We start from the raw sequence: 17,495 nt of genomic DNA, 5'->3' as shown, positions 1-17,495 counted from the left end.
TGGAACATAACTTAAGTTTCATTTGGCCCACAGTGTTTAAACTTCATAGTATGATTGTCCATATTGGGTTGAAGACCCCTATTGATTTTGGGGTCACAAGGTCAAAGGTCAAGGTCACTATTACCTTAGAACTGAAAACAGTTTCCGGGGCATAACTTAAGTTCCATTTGGACCTAAATATTGAAACTTCAAAGGAGGATTGTTTTGTGAAGAAGGTAATACTTTATTTGATTCCCATGTCTTACAAATGCTTCATCTTTACTAAAAAAAAAAAAACACTTTCGGGCATATAATGCTCCGCCTAGCGGTGCTCTTGTTTATTTCTTGGTGTATTGTGTTCATACTTGGCCTCAACAACCCTTGGGACAAGACTTTTCAGTAGACCACACTAACCTTGACCTTCATCCATAAATGACCTTGACCTTCAAGGTTAAAAGTCCAAATTTTCATGCTGTTATTGGCTGTAACTTTGTTATTTTTGAATTGATTGTCTTCAAACTTGAACATAATAATCTTCAAGGAAAACCCTTAAAAATAACCAGACAGACCTTGACCTTCACTCATTAATGACCTTGACTTTGAAGTTCAAATTATTGAAATTTTCATTGTTTTGGCTGTAACTGGCTGTAACTTTGCTATTATTGAAGGGATCAACTTCATCTTATAACAGAACATACTTAAGGACAAGACCTTGTTGTGACTTTACCACATGACTAGACCACATGGCTTGACCACGTGACTCCACCACGTGACTCCACCGCGTGACCCCACCAAGTGACACCACCACGTGACTCCACCACATGACTTTACCACGTGACTTCACCACGTGACTCCACCACCTGACTCCACCACATGACTCCACCACGTGACTCCACCACGTGACTCCACCATGTGACACCACCACGTGACTCCACCACTTGAACTCCAACACTTGACTCCACCACGTGACTCCACCACGTGACTCCACCATGTGACTTTACCACGTGACTTCACCAGGTGATTCCACCACGTGACTCCACAACGTGACTCCACCACGTGACTTCACCACGTGACTCCACCACGTGACTTTACCACATGTCTCCACCACGTGACACCACCATGTGACTTTACCACATGACTCCACCACATGACTCCACCACATGACTTTACCACATGACTCCACCACGTGACTCCACCACATGACTCCACCACGTGACTTTACCACGTGACTAGCATGTGACTCTACCACGTGTCTCTACTGAGTGTCTCCAGCACGTGACTTTACAATGTGACTCCACCACGTGACTTTAACATGTGACTCCACCACGTGACTTTACCACGTGACTCTACCACGTTACTTCACCACATGACTTTACCACGTGACTCCACCACGTGACTACCACATGTATCTATTTATAGAATTTTCTATTTATAGAATTGTGTGTTTCTATTTATAGAATTGCATGTTTCTATTTATAGAATTGCATGTTTCTATTTATAGAATTTTCTATTTATAGAATTGAGTGTTTCTATTTATATATATATATATATATATATAATTTAGTATATTTATATACAAAATATATAGACAAAACTTATGTGACAAGACAGACCGATTAATTTTATAAAAAGGAAACGTTAAGATTTTGTACAAACATTTCTTTGTTTGATTTTAGAGAAAGTAAAAAGTAGAGCGTTGCCCCCGCCCGGCGGTGGCTCTTGTTGTAGTCAATATTTCTTTGAAAAGTAAATAAAACCTGCTTTTCCCAGGAATTTTATAACACTGTTATATGAAATTATTAGCAGAAAAGTTGAATACATGTATCTCAGAAATTATTTTGTCAGATGCTTTCATGTATCTTGGAAATATTCTTTGCGTGATGATGATTAATTCAAGTTTATGGTACAATTGCATAACCTTTAGTTTATATCCAATTACAAACATGTCCCCTCTACAGAAAAATCACCCTGCCTGCCTGTTAATAGTTTGGAATGTGTCAGATGTTGGAAATGATACTTGATATTTTAGACACACTAGCTGACAAATATATATGGCTATTTTGACTGTAAGATTTAATGCTAAAAGTTATAGTAACTTGTACTCCCAAGTTTTTAAGACAGAAAATTTGGTTTAAAGAAACTCTCTAATAGTTTCACTCATGTTTTTAGAAAATGTACTTTCCGTTTGAATTTATCTTGCAAACATTTTGTCAAAGTTATATCCCTGTTTAAATTCAGAAATTTGGTTTAGCATCAAAAAGTAAGTAAGGTTATTTGGAAACTAGAAAGCTTTAAAGATACACAATGCTCAAATTTGACACTGTCATATATTGATAATTGCTATACAGTTTTTTTTTTCCAATATAAATAAAACACGTTTTGACTTCACAAGACTTAGATATGTTATGTTTAAAATTTTACACTCTGTAGATGGTTACAATATGAATATATTGTGTCATTAAAAAAACTGGCATTTTTAAGAAAGGACCAATTTTACTTGTCTGGTAATAGGAAACGCAGCTTCTCTTACATAGTTTATTCTTTTATTGAAATTAGACATATTCAGTAAGAATTCACCCATTTCTGTGAATAAAATGGTATACTCAAGGGTGAGCATAGTAAATTTTTTAATTTGTTAAATATTTTATTTTTCTTCTTTGTGTCCTGCTGTTGTTTCAAGGGGATTGCTGAATAATTTGCCTTTCACATCTGGATATTAATATCTTCTATATTGAAGATTCTTTAGAAAAATAAAAAAATTGTTTCAAATTCTAACCACAATTTCATCATCAGCAGGACACCTTGTTGGAGCTCAAGGTTAAGGTCCACACTTGAAATACCTTGGACAATACCATGCCAAGTTAGTAATGAAACTTGTATCAGTTAAATGTTAACAACATTGATTCATAGCCTGCTAAATTTGCGGAATGAATTTTGCCATGGTTTGAATTTTGAACAGTCCATTCAAAATTTGAAATATTTCAATATGAGAATGCAAACAATCGAGCTAGCAGTACCACCAGTACAGAGCCTGATATATGTAGATACTATTGCCATTTAAGATCGCTTTGATATGATATGTCTTTAAGGAAATAAGTAAAAGTCTAATATAATAATTTGTTCATTTATTTTATTATTTTAATTATTAAAAAGCCATCAATATTTTCTCTGTAAATATTTTATAGAAATTAGATGAAAATATATCAATGGTACATATATACTTCAAAATATATATGTGGTACGTAACCTCAAAAAATGGTACGCAAACTCCTGGTACGTTTCCTTCATGGTACGTAACCTCCAGTAATCTCACCAGTCGTGAACCTAAAGTTTCCAGTCATGCAAACACAGATTAGCTTTATCTTCAAGTGCCGTGATGTGTATTGTAAGGGTTTTATGATTGGATAAGTTTTTACCTTATTATGGCCCTTTGTTTTGCCATAAGATTTAATTATAAGTGTAATATATCCTATTAATCACAACAAACTTTTTTTAGTTATAAAACAGAAACTATCTAGGTTGTTGCATGCCTGCCAGCTCATCTGCCTGTTTTTGGGTCCTGTAGAGTCAAGGTCATTGTTGTTAAAAATAGAAAATCTGTTTTCCAGTCAGGTCACTGTTACTAAAAATAGAAAATAGGTTTCCGGTCAATAACTTGTTTGGAATAAGATATTTTTATGAAATTTGGTATAAAGCAAGTTTTTATGAAGACCTCATTTGGGATGGCTTTTTGGCCTCCTAGGGTCAAGGTTACAGTTACTAAAAATAGAAAATTCATTATTCATGATTTACATTGCACATAGTTACATTGTTTGTTGCTTGTATTTGTATTTCAGCTACTACATATTTATCTACAATGGCGATAATTGAAAACCTGGTGTCGTGGCATTGCCATGTTTCTTGTTTTTACGATATTTTAATGAAGTAAAGGGGAATATTTGATGATCACATTCGGTTCTATTAAGTTAAGGAGTTAAAATAATTTGAAGAATGTTAAATGCATTGCAGGGTAAGGCCACACTTAAAGGAAAAAATGTTGAGTCTGAATTGTTGAAAGGTTATCCTTCAAGGTCATATTATGATATCCAGCTACTGTCATTCATTGTTATCTATGTCTCTGTAATTGTTAAGTCTAGTGAATGACAGTCGCTGGATATTATGTCCAAGATTAAAATAAAGTTTGATAAATGGATTCCGTTATAAGCTGCACTCTGCTAATTTCCCACTAAATGAACATTTTCATCTATTATTTCAGCCAATCAGTTATTTTTTGGTTGCCCAGCCAAAATCATACCTTACAAATCAATAATGAATGAAAATTATGAGTATTGGTTAACAACTACAAAAAGAAATATAACTTAATGAGCCTGGGGTAAAAAACGGAGCTGTCCTCGGAAAGTCCTGTATAAAGCTCTGAGAATGATTTATTTGATAAGTTTTGTTTCATCATTATCACGTTGCACTTACGTAAATCAGGGGTACATGTACATGAATTATATTTCAATACATGCCTCTTCTCTGGTGATGTAACAACTCATTTTTGCAAAACTTCAGTTCAGTCTTTAAATAGTAATTAAATAACTAATCATTAACAATTTATGAAAGCATGTAGTTAAGTATCCAGGTGCAATCTTGGCTATTTTAACTAAGTACTAGATCATGCCTGGTGTGATGAAATAATAGACATTAAAAGACTTTCGGTTCCTTTTATTTAAAGTATGTGATTCTTTTAAAGTTTGTGATTTCTCGTGCTCACTGTGACTGTATGGCATTCTTATACTATACATTAACCACTATACAGCTAAGGAAAGCTATTAATTATTTGTATTGCAAAATCGTGCTTTGTCGTCTTGTTTATTGCCGTTTCTAATACTTTAAACAAACATACGATCAATAGACCAATTAATGTTTGTTCGCAAGTTAATTGGTCCTCTTTGTTGTATAAAGTAGTTTCAATGGTCAATTTTTAAACCAATGCTTAAACCGATACATAAACATTATGACAGAAACTTGCTAAGCCATTTACGTTACGTCAATATTGCATCTAGCCATATACATTAACAATGGAACAGTATCCCAGATCATGACCCTACATTATTTTGTAAAGTCTGAATCAGTTTTTATCCACATTATGCTTTATTTAAGATTATTTTTGCTTTGGCTAAGAATGATTTGGTTCCATTCTTCTGATTTATTTTTATTATTTTAAGACTGTAAGAAAACATTTCCCTAATCTTTGCCTTGCAGCCCGTTGTATGGGTTCGGAATCGGTATACATATTTTTTCCAACAAATTTTTCCACCGTAGCAATATCGATGTAGATTGTGTTACCAAAAACTGTCGAAATAATTAGATCAGGCTTGATTTAGATTCAATCAAATGTGTTTTGATGTAATTTGATTTTCAAAATATTGAGCTACTTTTTGACCCGTTGATGACTTATGTCCGATTTTCTGTACCATAGGTTTATTGTCTTGTGTGACAAGGACTAAAAAAAGTTAAATATGCAATTTTATTTCAGAAGTCGATTGGCTTAAGACTCCATGTTGCTTGATTAATTATTAAAGAGGAATGCTTGATTGATATCATAACTTTTAACAATTCTTGAACTTAAAGTGTAATTTGTTCGATTTTCAATTTATGTAATCTATTGAACCCAGTTGAACTATAGGTATCACTAACCGAGAATAGATAATAAACATGTGTTTAATTCGATATTAAATGTAACTTTTATATCAGTTTAATCAATACTTGTATTTAAATCAAGAAAGATATATGACATTTTACCAAATACATAATTCTATTAAGAGTGAATTCGAAAAGATTTTGCATTAATTTAATGCGTTAATACGTGATAAAATTAGATTTTAATATCGCACCATCGTACGATTTGTGACCACGAGGTTTTTAAAAGGTTATATATTTATAAAACATACACTAGAAGGCACATTTGACCTAGCTCTTTAAAAATAAGTAAACAAAGAACGACTACTTGAACTGCGTAGATCATAAACATGTATATGTGTATCTTTCATCGGATGTATGTATAAAGCAAATTTATAAGGTACGCATTTTAATATATATTTCATGATTGACTTTAATATCTGAATAAAAATAGAATAGAGAATAGTTTATATTAATGTTTCAGGGTAAATCATATGTACAACAGAGAAATAATCATAAAAACAATGACACTAATTAAGTCTTGTTTCTAGCAATGTAATATAAGATGAATTAATTACATGTACTATGTTGTTTATATAACATTTTTACTGTACAAAAGCTGTATATAGGTTTCTTTAGTGTTGTTTTCAACACTATTTAACTTCGAGATAAATTACATGTAAGTTTCTGAAGGGTACGTGTGACCTTTTTGCACTAATGATGTAATTATGATATAGAAACAAATATGTAACGAAAAAGCCACATTATGAACTATAAGTATATACAAATGTTATTGTTTTATATGATGAGTCATTTAAGACTCTCATATATAGATAAAATATATGATTTAAATGTTGTAGAACGCATACGGTCTGGTATATACTTTAGGTTCAATCAATATGTGCCTGCTAGCACTTAATCCACATTAAGATCTATATATCAATTGATGAAATCTGGCAATAAATTAATATAATGAATAAATCATGTGAAGTATACTTAAGGATGTGTTAATTTATAAGCGCTTCACTGATTTATGAATGTTGGGGACATTCACTTATTGTAATCTGACGAAAAAGTGATATTTTCAATTGGTCATATTGTTTTTAAGACCCCCAGCTCTCCACGTGACACGTGTGGTTGACATCTTTTTTATGCAGAGGGAGTTCGAACCTACAGACACTTGATATGCGAGCCACCCTCCCCCAACTTCTTCATCGACAGAACCGAACATATTTTTTTTCTTTTTCTTCATCAGCCCGGGCATGATTAATCGAAGCTCGGGAAATTATATATGTTTTCTCATTATAATTTATTACGTCATTGTCACGTGTCTAGAATATAAAACGTGCTCTCTGCTGTTTCTAGAATGTTTAACACGCCTAAAAATTAAGAAAATTGAGACCTGGATTATAAAAAATGATTTGAGCCGCGTCACGACAAAACCAACATAATGGGCTTGCAACCAGCATGGATCCAGACCAGCCTGCGCATCCGCGTAGTCTGATCAGGATCCATGCTGTTTGCTATCAGTTGCTCTACTTGTTATACAGTTTGTAAGCGAACAGCATGGATCCTGATCAGACTACGCGGATGCGCAGGCTGGTCTGGATCCATGCTGGTCGCAAGCCCATTATGTTGGTTTTGTCGTGACACGGCTCATTTTTCTTTTTCCAAAGCGTAATTTTATTCTGAAAACTAATACGACGTCTATGAAAAGTGTTTGTAAAAATATTGAGTAATAATGTGTAATTCTAGAAGGCTAGGGTATCATGTTTGTGCATTAATATTGGTAATACAAATATTATAGGCAAAAATGTATGTTGAAATGAAAGAAAGGGAGATATTTACAATTATTCAAATTGTCACCTATTTTTCATATTTTGATTTTCAATTTCCGTAGACAATTTTCAAGCTCTGCCATTACCATATTCTCAACCGCCTTTCGACAGGAGGGGTGGGGGTTAAAAAGACAGTAAATTCTTGATCTCTTATTAAACCGAGATTGCTTAATGACATACAAATAAGAGTTAATCATTTGGGCAATTGGTTTATCGATACATGGTTAATTTTTGAATTGTATACAAGTATTTTTAAGTACTGAAGGAAGGCGATTTCCGAAATTTGAATGTTTTTTTTATTAATATTAATATATTAATGAGTTATCACTCGAAGAACCAACACCTTAAAGAAAAAGATATGTAAGAGTGAAGTTATAAAAAAAGACTTCTTGCGAGACTGTCACGCTACGCTACTAATTCACAGTTTTTAAAAACGTTTAAAACCAATATAATGGTTAAAATTTATCTTTTTTTCACTAGCACGTGTGATGTTTTTAATACATATATGAACCAATACAGAATGAAGTTTCTCATATTTATTTAATTTACATATTTTTGGTCTGATTTACGCACAATATTGAACGGAAGACTGGTTTCATGAATTCCCGATTTCATCTGCGTGAATTTACAATTTGAATGTTATGATTTTAAGTTTTCAACATACGAAATTCACGGTTTTAACTTCATGAATTCGCGATTTCAACTTCCTGAATTCAACTTTATGAATTCATGTTTTGAACTTCACGATTTCAACTTCACGAATTCAAGATTTCATCTTTACGAAGTTGAAATGTTGCATTTATGGTGCGGGGTTGTTGGGGTTGAGCAGAGGAGGTTATGTTTTTATACGTCACCACCAGTCTTTGGTAATATGGTTACGCGTATGCATATTGTTGTTCTTTGCAATGGCCGACTTAAGAAGGCTACAATGTATCGTCTGCTAAACCAAGTAAAAAACACAATTTCGGTAAGTTTGGTATCCATAACAAATTGACATTTATTTTGCAAACAGTGCTTTTAAGAATACAATATGAAGAATAGACCCTACAAAATATGTTTGCCTTTGGAATTAAATGGTCGGTTTCTGTACAGTAGTACTCCAAAACCACATCAAACAAATACGGTTTTGTTTATTTGGTACATTCTGTTATTATGTCACTACTGGACGGAGAGGGATCGAGAAAATATTTTGAAAAAAGATTTGAACAATACGCCCTTAAGCGCGTATTGTTTATATAAATGTAAGATTGAAAAGAACTGATTTCTATATTCAACAAAATTGTTTAAATTTGCTAGCAACAACAATAACAATAAAGACTTAATACATATTCAGTTGAATTGTTTAAAGTAACTTTTTCTTGCAGTTGGAAACATGTATATTAGTACTAAAATGTGAATAAATTGTAATTAGGATGGTGCAGAAGCTGCAATGTTCAAAGTATTAATTTCTGTTTAATAAGGGTAGATAGACATTTTGTTAAAGTGGGCCGTAAGGTGCGATGCATGAGAACTTTTCTATGTTTAAAAAAATAATAGTTTTATCATATTTTGGTGTTGGATATTGTACACGACCGAATCTAATTTTTATCAAACATAAATGAGAAAACAACATTACATAAATTACTAATCTGTCTTGTTTAATGAAACGACTTTAGTAAGGTGGTGGGGACTGGTCCGTTCCTAACCCATGTGACATTGTCTCGTGTATTTTGACGTTTAGCCAGTGTTTTTCATTTGTTAACACGGTGGTCTCTTACTTGTGCAATAGTTAAACATAGAGGTTGGGTGATATAAGTTCTTTTATGGAGGTCATAAAAAACTGTTTTTTCTTTGTAATTTATATACCTTTCCTGTTTTTAAAGGACATACATTTTTATAAGTGAAACAGGATAGTATTGTAACAATTAAATTAAATAATTGTCTCCAACAACTTATATTCAATTTCGAGTTTATTTGCCAGTAATTATGATTTTAAGTTTGCCAGAATCAATGCCACATAGTCTATGTAAATACATTAATAGTTCATCAATACATTGACAGAATGATTTAAGCACAATTAACATAAAGAGTTCAGTCAATTATTTTTGTAATTCAATCCTTAACAAAGAAACAGTAGAATCAATAGTTCTACGTTAAACACATTTACAACGGCCTCGTTTTGACTTAAAGTTATGGCATGCGCCCATCTACTAGTGTAAATTTTATGCGTTCAAATTCTCGTACTTATTAAGTTTTTAGATGCCATAAATTAATAGAGCGTGCTCCGATACTTCTTTAAAATAAAATACATGTACATGTATTATGTTTAAGCTTTCAACCCCGTTATGCGATATTTGATGTTATTCATATATGTAATTGAAACCCCAAGGACTTAGGAAAGAAAAACGATATATCACACATAGAGCGCCCAAGCTTATGTGAATGTTAACATTTTTTAAAAGCTGGTAGTTGTTTTGGGAACAGGAACTACTTATAGATATATATACCAATGTTTTAGAAGAGTATGTTGGTATACCGACATGTGTACATGTATATATGTATTATATAATTGGATTACTACTAAGCTTTGTTTTATTCAAGGTAATATTTTATTTAAATATTTTTTTATTTTTTTTTTATTTTTATAAATTTATGTAGTCAGCCGTGTATAAAATATACTAGTAGTCGTAAATGGTATTTTCTTTCTCAAGTTGAAGGATAAAATTCTGCTCGCTTAAAAGGGAAATACCTGCCTTTTGTTTGATTTAAAGAGAGAGAAAAAAACAGATCTTTAAGTACAAGCACTTTCTATTCAATGCACGTGATGAATGAAAACTATAATATAAGATATAGATGTACATTTTAAAGTCCTTATCAGACTCTGGACGTATGACTCAATGTAGACATTTAAATTATTTTATATTTTTACATGTAATTCTAAATCATTGCTCTTACCATTGTTTTTAAAATACGAAGATAAACATTATGTAAGACGTGTCTTTACGCGTGCTGTTGTATTTTGTTTATTAAAATCTTTGCTATTTTTTAAAGAAAGAGAAAACTTTATGAAAAAATGTTACAAAATATGTAACATCAGTCTTTGATAGCGTGTATCAAAAACATATGTTTATACATTTTCAGTTGATTCATTGATTCAAAACAATCAATGAAGAAAAGATGGTGGACCGTTAAAAATCCGTGTCAAATAAGGAATTATTAAAATATTGCCATTTGCTATTGGCTTTACATAGAAAAATTGGTAAAAATGTAGACAGTAGATTTTTTTCTCTCAATTATGAGATTTTTCAAAGCATTATCAAAATACTTTCTTCTGTATAAATGATAAACATTTCCTCGGCAAGTTAATGACAACTTCTACATATGACCAGTGGGAGAGGCCAAGTGGCATGATCCAAATTGCTGCTTTCTGAATTGTCTTAAAGAAAATATGGTATATCCTAGAAAATAATGCGCCTGCACACACTGATCATAATCTCTCAAGTTAAAATATATAAGCCGCGTCACGACAAAACCAACATAATGGGTTTGCGACCAGCATGGATCCAGACCAGCCTGCGCATCGGCGCAGTCTGATCAGGATCCATGCTGTTCGCTATCAGTTTCTCTACTTGTTATAGGGTTTGTAAGCGAACAGCATGGATCCTGATCAGACTGCGCGGATGCGCAGGCTGGTCTGGATCCATGCTGGTCGCAAACGCATTGTGTTGGTTTTGTCATGACGCGGCTCATATGTAAAACAGGTAAAGAGCTGGAAAACAGGAATACAGTATTGAAATAAAGCTTTGTTTACACACCTCATTTCAGGCGTATAAAGATTATAGAAGGATGCCGAATTATGCTATGGTGATCTATGTGTTAGTGCTGGTGATGGACTTGATAGTAGGAGGGTCAATCATATTATGGAAATGTTATATCAGGTACTGAACTTTACTGTAGCATTATTTTATAATTCACTGTAGCAACCTATAATAGTCATAAGAAAAAAAGACTACTTCTAATGCCGCCAAGAACACGATTCAAGTACGCAAAGTTCAAAGAAAAATAATGTATCTTTCCGATTCCATCTGGTGTGTTTTGCGCACTATTTATGTATAAGGCATGAATGTCTCGGCAGATAACAAATGAGCCGCGTCACGACAAAACCAACATAACGGGTTTGCGACCAGCATGGATCCAGACCAGCCTGCGCATCCGCGCAGTCTGATCAGGATCCATGCTGTTCGCTATCAGTTTCTCTACTTGTAATAGAATTGGTAAGCGAACAGCATGGATCCTGATCAGACTGGTCGCAAACCCACTATGTTGATTTTGTCGTGACGCGGCTCAAATGTTTATTCTTTTTACCATAAGGATGATTAAACAAAGCGAAAACGTTCTTTCATCAATTGTCTACATTCGTAACTGATATGTTTTAAGTGAAACGTAATCTCTTTCTATGACTTTAAGGAGAAAGATTATGTACAAGTTACAGTAAAGTTCCTGTACATTCTTCCATTTTAGCAAATCAGAAGAAGAGTGTGAACTGGCGACAGGAGGGGCACTTGGCAGTATTATAATATGGTTAATGATAATGCTCGTGTGCCCGTGCTTTGCAGTAAGTTTCACCTTGCTGTCTTTGTATAACAAACACTCAAACCTTCCTATAAAGAGCACGTAAAGCAAATATAAAGAACTTAGCACCAGAATCTGGTCCTTATTAAAGCTGATTTTGCTCAAATTAAAAGATTTACTAGCATACAATTTGCCATGATGACCGATTGTTCTTTACTTGGTCTGTAAGCACATGTTTTACTGTAGACAATTTTGTAACGTCTGCTACTTGATTGACTTTGGTAACAGCTTTTCTTTTTTTCTGAAAATATTCGTTATGTCACAGATAGACATACGTTTAATTAAGTAACCTTGATGTAAATGTTTGTCTATATTTTCGCATGAAAGCTAAAACCATACATATCGAGGTGTTGTGTTTCATTATGTGATTATGAAAGGAGAAATGAATCTAACATACAGCAACTATATATCAAACTTGTCGTGAATTTAATTGTCCACATTCCTTAGTGAAATGTATCACCTACGTATAGCCTTACAAAACAGTGTATGAGTTTCCCGTACAAGTCTCCGAGCTATGTTGACCGTACGTTATTTAATGATCAAATCCTATTATTACGTAAACATGCTTTACTCACATAAGTTCGATGATCTAGGTTCTTAAATATCTCGTAGTGGTACAACTTAAGAACTTAAAACTTGATGTCACCACGTGCATTAAAAGATGTTTATATTCAAATATAATGAAGTACACATGTAATAGTAACTAATGTATATACTATTAATTGGTTAACTTTTTCAGACTCGTATAGAAATATGCCTGACCCTGGACAACCTAAAGAAGAAATGTATCCAATATACAAGGAAGACACGTGACATTGTCATCCAGAACGAGGCTAACAATTCTACAACAACAACACTGCTAAGCAACGGTCAAGGTAATGAGACATTCTTAATGTTTCTCATATGTAACATTTACTTTCACCGTACAAAATCCACATTTTTGCGTCTAACATCGTAACATATTCTACAGATTTCCATACAAAACATTTTTTTCTTGGAGACCGTCTGTGCATTGTTAAGGCATCAAGGGTTCGAGCCCTACAAGTTTTACGGTCATGTTTCCTCGTACTTCACTAAATAGCCGAATTAATAACATAGGGTCGTGTTACTATAAATATCATATCATGTACATGCGGTATACATTATACTCTTAAAGAACTGTATTAATCTGCACAACATAGCATCCATACCGCACATAATTTTCAAAAAAGGAAATAAGAATAAGTATTATGTAAAGGTAAACATATGATAGCGACAAACAAAATAACAGTGTCTTTGTATAGTTGTCTTGGAGAATTTAATCCAATATTGAGCAGTATTGAGTAAAACGTTCGTACGCTTTTGATATTTAATTTGAAAATTAAACTTAATTTGTCCTGAAATTGTGTATTTTGTTAGATTTAGTTAACTATGCTTAAAGGCCCATTATGTCTTAGATATGATTTTATTTTTATTGTCTAAACAAGCTTTTTTTATACTTTGGTGAACTTTTATAGTATCCAAACAGTTAATCATTGCATGCCAATTATACCTGTCTGATTCATGCTTTTTTTCATCTTTTGCTTTTTGGCATTAAGTATAATATTATGTAAAGTAAGTTAATATTTTGTATGGAAGTCAAAATACTAATTTGTTTACATTGATACTTTTATTACAAATATTTTCACATTTATCGCTACTTTCTTCAAGTAACAAGCATCTAACATTCTCTAAAACCATTATTTAAACATTATAAAATTCACGTTTGCTCTTCCTCAAGAAGTTATATTTATATGTTTCTGAGGCCTAATGTGCCTTTAAAGCAATATCTATGATGTCAGACATCTCAGTTAAACCTAACATGCTAATAAATTATTCGAGTCTCGACTGGACAGGGTTTTGGTTTGTGAGTATGTAAATGTAAATATTTTTTTCTAACCTGACAGATTTTTTTTCATATTTATTCAGCAAACGAGCATTGTGAAGCAAAACCGATTTTAAAACTATTCTTATTTGATATCTATGGTATGTGTGTTTACATCAGGAATTTTGTCCCATTTTATAAACCTACCCGCATATGACCGTCAATGTTAAATATTGCGCTTGTAATTCTATACGATCCTATTCAAATTTTTTTCAATAGCCTATCCAGCATTTATATAGCTCCAGGAGAGCAAACTACACAACTAAACAGCAAGTATCGACAAGCCCACTATAAATCAATAAGGAGAAATGAAAGAGAAATTTTGTTTTAACCTGTATTTATTATCATAAGTATTTTTAAAGGCCCATTAAGCCAAAAAATCCTATCATTTTTATATTTCACTAAAAACTTAAAATTTTTGGTATGTTGTAACAGTTTCTATAAACACCCATTTGCCATACACATGATCTTTCTTTTTTTCTTTTGCTTTGATGGCAATTGGCATAACTTTAAAATTCCCATAAACATAGGTTAACAACATATATCTTTTTTTTTCTAAAAATGTCATAATTTATTATGACAATTGTAAAAAATGCAATTACAAAGAATTGTTACTCAAGGAAGGGAAAGTTTCTTATTCATTTTGCATACTTAACATCGGGTACATGTATATGGTTTATGAACGTATAATCATAAGAGCATAATAAAATATCACTTTGCATATTTTAAAGCAGATAATTGATTCACACTATTTTTATGATGATAATCAAGTGCCATAAATCTATACATCTATACCACCCTTCATTTAAACCTTGTTGAAGATATTCACATTATAAAATCTCTTGCCGCGTTTATGTTAAAAACGGCAGAATCTGATTTATAGTGTGTCTGTATAACTTACATAATTACCATAATAATTCTATTTCTTCTTTATTTTCAGATTCGAAACCCCACCTACGCTCAAATGTTTACATATTTAATGAAACACAAGGGAAGGGGGATTTATCAACGAAATTGCAAGCGGCACATATACCTAAAACTCCAGTGCTACTAACAAATGGGTTGACAAATACAACAGATGTCAAATATCAACAAGATGTGCCTTGATTGCTGACGATACACCACTTACGATCATGAAAATAGACACGTGGTGTCAACAGAAGCTGGTACAAGCATGTTCATTGGTCAGTGTTGAAGCATTACACCAGTTTTGCTTTAAATCTGATGGAAGGATAAACCGGAAATTGGTACCATACATGTATTTGTGAAGTTCAAAGCTCATTCAGCAGTCGGTGGACAGTGTTCATGAACGACTCTTGTACCTCAAGAGCCGAGCGAATCGCACGGAATACACCCATGAAGCTTTCATGTTGCAGTATTGCCACTCGTGTGTTAAATGTTATCCGACCAAATCATGCCGTCGTAAAATTCTGCAATACTAGTATTTTGTTACTTTTAGATTCATCTCCAAATTTATAAAAACATGACTAAAATTGATTGAGAAAAAAAATGTATGCAAGTGATCATCGCAAATTGCGTTCTTCTTTTTCAAAATTGTTTGTTAGATAAAGGACATTTAAACAAAACTATGAATTTGTTTCTATTATTGAATCAGAAAATTATTTCAAAACATGTTTTTTTTCTTATAATATCGTTTTATAGAACACATGTCACTTTTGAATCATTAGGCACATCAATTTTAGGTCAACTTGAAACGTATTTTCAAACCACTATTCCCGGAAGTAACCGGTACTGGTGTTATCATGGTGCCGAAACCACGTGACTTTTTGTGCTGTGCGTATACAAAAAAAAGTTCCAATTTTTATTCTCTGCCATAACTTTTCAAATATTTCATTATTTATTATGGAATAAAGTGTAGAGACCACTCATTCTAGTGTGAGGAACCCATACAAAGAATGTTTCCTAGAAAAATGTGTAACCGCGTGAAAATCTGATTATTAAAACACGCGTTTTCACTATCCGTAAAACCTGGGACAAAAAATATATGATGTATATTTTTGGTCCCAGGTAAAGCATACTGATTTCCCCCTGAAACATTTCATGTATGTGTTACTAGAATGAGAGAGTTCTACACTTTATCTGATAAAAAATAAGAAATATTTAAAAAGTTATAAAAAAAGAGTGTATATTTTGTGAGTTATAGAAAAAACTGTCGTTTGTGTTGAGGTTTTGTTTGTTTGTCCCACGCAGATCATAAGGTGTCGTAGTATCGGCAGCATGGTCATATGAGGAAACATGGTCATCATCCAAACACGTGAAACATAAGTTGAGAGATAACAAATGCTTCCACAAATGGTTCAAAGTAGGCGACAGTAAGCCTTCGTTCTGGAATAGGATCATTGGCAAAATACCACAGAAAATCACTTTCTGAATTAACATCATCATACATTAAAATGTCTCTGAATTTAACAGGCATACAACGCACAGACCACACTGCGTTATTTGAAAACCTTAACTCTTGGACAAGTGAGTTAAAACACAACTAGAAATGTGTCCATAGGACACGGGTGCCCCCACCGCGCCACTGTTCTGTCAATCTTATGAACTCTAGGTCAACTATTTTTTTGAAAACTAAAACTCTTTTACTAAGTAAAGGGCAAGAACTTAACAAATATAAATTCACAAGCAAATCCCAAGGTGCATAAGTACACGTGCTGACCAACATTCTTGTAAACTTTCAGGCCTACAAGTGAAATACTTTTTGAGCTATGCATGAACAAGTTGAAAATTGCAAATTTATACTACTGTAAGTCAAGGGCAATAACTCTAACAAAACTGAAAAAATCCACATGCAAAGTCCCAGGTGCATAGCTTCACAGTGATGTGAATCATTATTCCTGTAATTTAGTGATGTTGATCATTATTCCTGTAAAGTTGGTTGATTCTAACTCAAGCACTCAAGGAACAAATAACAACATAATGAAACGGTTTTTACTAAGTCAAGGGAAATAACTCTACAAATACTGGATAAATCCACAAGCGAAACCCCAGGTGCAAAACTAAATATGCTGAGCAACCTTCCCGTAAGGTTTAATGACTCTATGTCAAATCCTTTTTGAGTTACATGCGACACAAGTTGAAAATTGCAAAATTTTACTAAGTCAAGGGCAATAACTCTTAAAAATACTAAATAAATCCAGACGAAAATACCCAGGTGCACAACTACATATGCTGACCAACATTCCTGTAAAGTTTCATGACTCTAAGTCTTATACTTTTTGAGTTACAAGCGACTCTAGTTGAAAATTGCAAAATTTTACTAAGTCAAGGGCAATAACTCTAAAAATACTAAAGATATACAGACGAAAATACCCAGGTACACATGCTGATCACCATTCCTATAAAGTTTTTATGACTCTAGGGCAAATACTTTTTGAGTTAAATGCGACTCAAGTTGAAAATTGCAAAATTTTACTAAGTCAAGGGCAATAACTCTAAAAATATCCAGACAAAAATACCCAGGTACACAACTACACATG

General features: G+C 33.0%; 1 protein-coding gene across 2 annotated transcripts; it reads left to right on the top strand.

The window, feature by feature from the left end:
- The first annotated feature begins 5,906 nt into the window (after positions 1 to 5,906).
- LOC132731612 (uncharacterized) lies at positions 5,907 to 15,581 on the top strand. Of its 2 annotated transcripts, none has more exons than XM_060717824.1 (5): positions 5,907 to 6,043; positions 11,286 to 11,398; positions 11,982 to 12,075; positions 12,832 to 12,967; positions 14,936 to 15,581. In XM_060717824.1, exons 2-5 carry the CDS (start codon positions 11,307 to 11,309, stop codon positions 15,100 to 15,102), a joined length of 489 nt encoding a protein of 162 aa, XP_060573807.1. In that variant the 5' UTR covers positions 5,907 to 6,043; positions 11,286 to 11,306; the 3' UTR covers positions 15,103 to 15,581. The 2 variants fall into 2 exon arrangements, with proteins under 2 accessions (XP_060573807.1, XP_060573806.1); XM_060717823.1 differs by lacking the exon at positions 5,907 to 6,043 and adding an exon at positions 9,684 to 10,061.
- Positions 15,582 to 17,495: the final 1,914 nt, after the last annotated feature.

The sequence above is a fragment of the Ruditapes philippinarum genome, unplaced genomic scaffold (genome assembly GCF_026571515.1).
Source record: "Ruditapes philippinarum isolate M1 unplaced genomic scaffold, ASM2657151v2 ctg518_1_1_1_1, whole genome shotgun sequence".
NCBI lineage: Eukaryota > Metazoa > Mollusca > Bivalvia > Venerida > Veneridae > Ruditapes > Ruditapes philippinarum.
Note: the sequence above shows the minus strand (reverse complement) of the source record. Positions and strands in the feature narration are given on the sequence as shown.

Bases quoted from the DNA above. Each gene is read 5' to 3' on its own strand.
- LOC132731612 (XM_060717823.1), top strand. From the start codon at position 10,017: ATGTATTATATAATTGGATTACTACTAAGCTTTGTTTTATTCAAG. The intron at 12,076-12,831 runs GTAAGTTTCACC...TAACTTTTTCAG, and splicing joins TCGTGTGCCCGTGCTTTGCA to ACTCGTATAGAAATATGCCT. The intron at 12,968-14,935 runs GTAATGAGACAT...CTTTATTTTCAG, and splicing joins ACTGCTAAGCAACGGTCAAG to ATTCGAAACCCCACCTACGC.